Genomic DNA, 1950 nt, shown 5'->3' with positions numbered 1-1950 from the left:
AACCTCTTTGTATAAATTAACAAACCAACCCAAAAGAGCGGTAGCAACTACAAAAACCTTGTAAATGTTTGGATCTGCCATACTACATTTATAACAAACGAGACCAGCTCCCCATCACTGGCCTCGGGCAATCCACGCCGCCAGGAAGCAATGCAGGATGAAAGCGCGCCGGCTGTGATACAAAAGTTGGCATTGCCCCTCGCTTGCTTTTTTTTTTGTCTTTTTGTCCCCTCCTCCGTGGATGATAAATACTGTACAAAAAGTCTCAATAAAACACCCAAGTTCAGTCTAAAACGCAAGCCTTGTGTCAGCGCCTAGTGGTCCCAGGAACTCCTGGAAAGGTGAGTGGGGGGCATGTGTCACCTGGTGTTCGTCTCCAGCGTTTTCTTTTTACAAGGACGTGGAAACGTCTGTACAAAAGCAAGGCCGCGCCGGATCTGGCGGAAGCCCCGGTGCGGGCCGTGAGCTCGGTGGTCACCGAGTCGCCGGCCGCGAGCCGAAGTGTCCCCGGCATCCCGGCAGCGCTAGATGTGCGTCAGGGGCACCGTGCCGTTGACGCCCGCGCCCGCGCCCTGGTAGTGCTGCGGCAGCGAATGAAGCCTGCTCTGCGCCGCGGCCGCAGCGGCCGCCGCCGGGTCGCCACCCTCGCCGGCGGGCAAGTACATGCTGATCATCTCGCGCAGGTCCCCGGGGCACGGCGCCCGCGAGTGAGCTGGGGCTGGCGGGCTGCCGCTGGGCTCCGACTTGACCAGAGAGCCGAGCGCGCCCAGGGCGCCCGACGACGCGGCCGCTGCCGCCGCCGCCGCCGCCACGGCCGAGTTCTGATGAGCGCCGCCCGCGGCAGCGGCCGCGGCGGCCGCTGCGCCGTAGGGGAGGCCGCCGTAGCCCGAGGGCGAGGCGCTCATGTAGCCCTGCGAATTGGAGATGGGGCTGTACTGCAGAGCGCCCATGTCATAGCGGTGCATGGGCTGCGGGTTGTGCGGGTGCGCGTGCGGGTGGTGAGGATGCGGGTGCGCAGGGTGCGCGTGCGGATGCGCGCCACCCGCACCCGGGTGCTGCCCGTAGGCCAGCTGAGCCTCCTGCATCATGGCCGCGGCCGCTGCCGCTGCCGCCACCGAGCCGGGGTAAGCGCCGTTGGCCCAGCCATTGACGTGCGCGTAGCCGCCTCCCGCCGCGCCACCCGGGCTCTCCAGGCGCTGGCCCACCGCCGCGGCGCCCACGCCCACGCCCATGGCCACGGCCGCCCCGCCGCCTCCCGCGCCGGCCGCCAGGAGCCCGCCGGCCAGCGAGTACTTGTCCTTCTTGAGCAGCGTCTTGGTCTTGCGGCGCGGCCGGTACTTGTAATCCGGGTGCTCCTTCATGTGCAGCGCGCGCAGCCGCTTGGCCTCGTCGATGAACGGCCGCTTCTCAGCCTCGGACATGACCTTCCACTCGGCCCCCAGGCGCTTGCTGATCTCTGAGTTGTGCATCTTGGGGTTCTCCTGGGCCATCTTGCGCCGCTGCCCGCGGGACCACACCATGAAGGCGTTCATGGGCCGCTTGACCCGGTCTTGGTTGGCCTTGGCTCCTCCACCGCCGCCGCCCCCTCCACCGCCCCCGCCTCCTCCGCCGCCCGCCCCAGCCGGGCCCGAGAGGTTCGTGGGGGCCTGGGCGCCCCCGGGCGAGTGCAGGTCGGTCTCCATCATCATGCTGTACATCGGGACGGCTCGCGGGTTCACCAGCACCGCGAGGAGAGGACCTGGAGCATAGACGGCTGGGGTAGGGCGAGATGGAGAGGAGTTCAAACGCAGGGAGACGTAGGGGGTTCCTAGAGCAGAGAGAAGAATGGGGGGGGGTGGAGGCAACAACAACAAAAAAGAGGCAAAAACGCACGCACTCAACGCCGGTTAGACTCGCAGGTGGAAAGTTTCTCCTCGTGCACAAACCACTTGCCAAAGAGGCCGACGGTCG

The 1950-nt window shown here is 66.2% G+C and overlaps 1 protein-coding gene across 1 annotated transcript; it reads right to left on the bottom strand.

The window, feature by feature from the left end:
- Nucleotides 1-524: 524 nt before the first annotated feature.
- SOX1 (SRY (sex determining region Y)-box 1) lies at nucleotides 525-1697 on the bottom strand. Its single transcript, XM_012637936.1, has one exon. It carries the CDS (start codon nucleotides 1695-1697, stop codon nucleotides 525-527), a length of 1173 nt encoding a protein of 390 aa, XP_012493390.1.
- Between the last annotated feature and the right edge of the window lie 253 nt (nucleotides 1698-1950).

The sequence above is a fragment of the Propithecus coquereli genome, unplaced genomic scaffold (genome assembly GCF_000956105.1).
Source record: "Propithecus coquereli isolate 6110/MARCELLA unplaced genomic scaffold, Pcoq_1.0 Scaffold125, whole genome shotgun sequence".
Taxonomy (NCBI): domain Eukaryota; kingdom Metazoa; phylum Chordata; class Mammalia; order Primates; family Indriidae; genus Propithecus; species Propithecus coquereli.
The sequence above is the reverse complement of the archived record's forward strand: the minus strand, read 5'-3'. Positions and strand labels throughout refer to the sequence as shown.

Excerpts from the sequence above, each read along its gene's own strand:
- SOX1 (XM_012637936.1), bottom strand. The coding sequence starts at position 1,697 with ATGTACAGCATGATGATGGAGACCGACCTGCACTCGCCCGGGGGCGCC.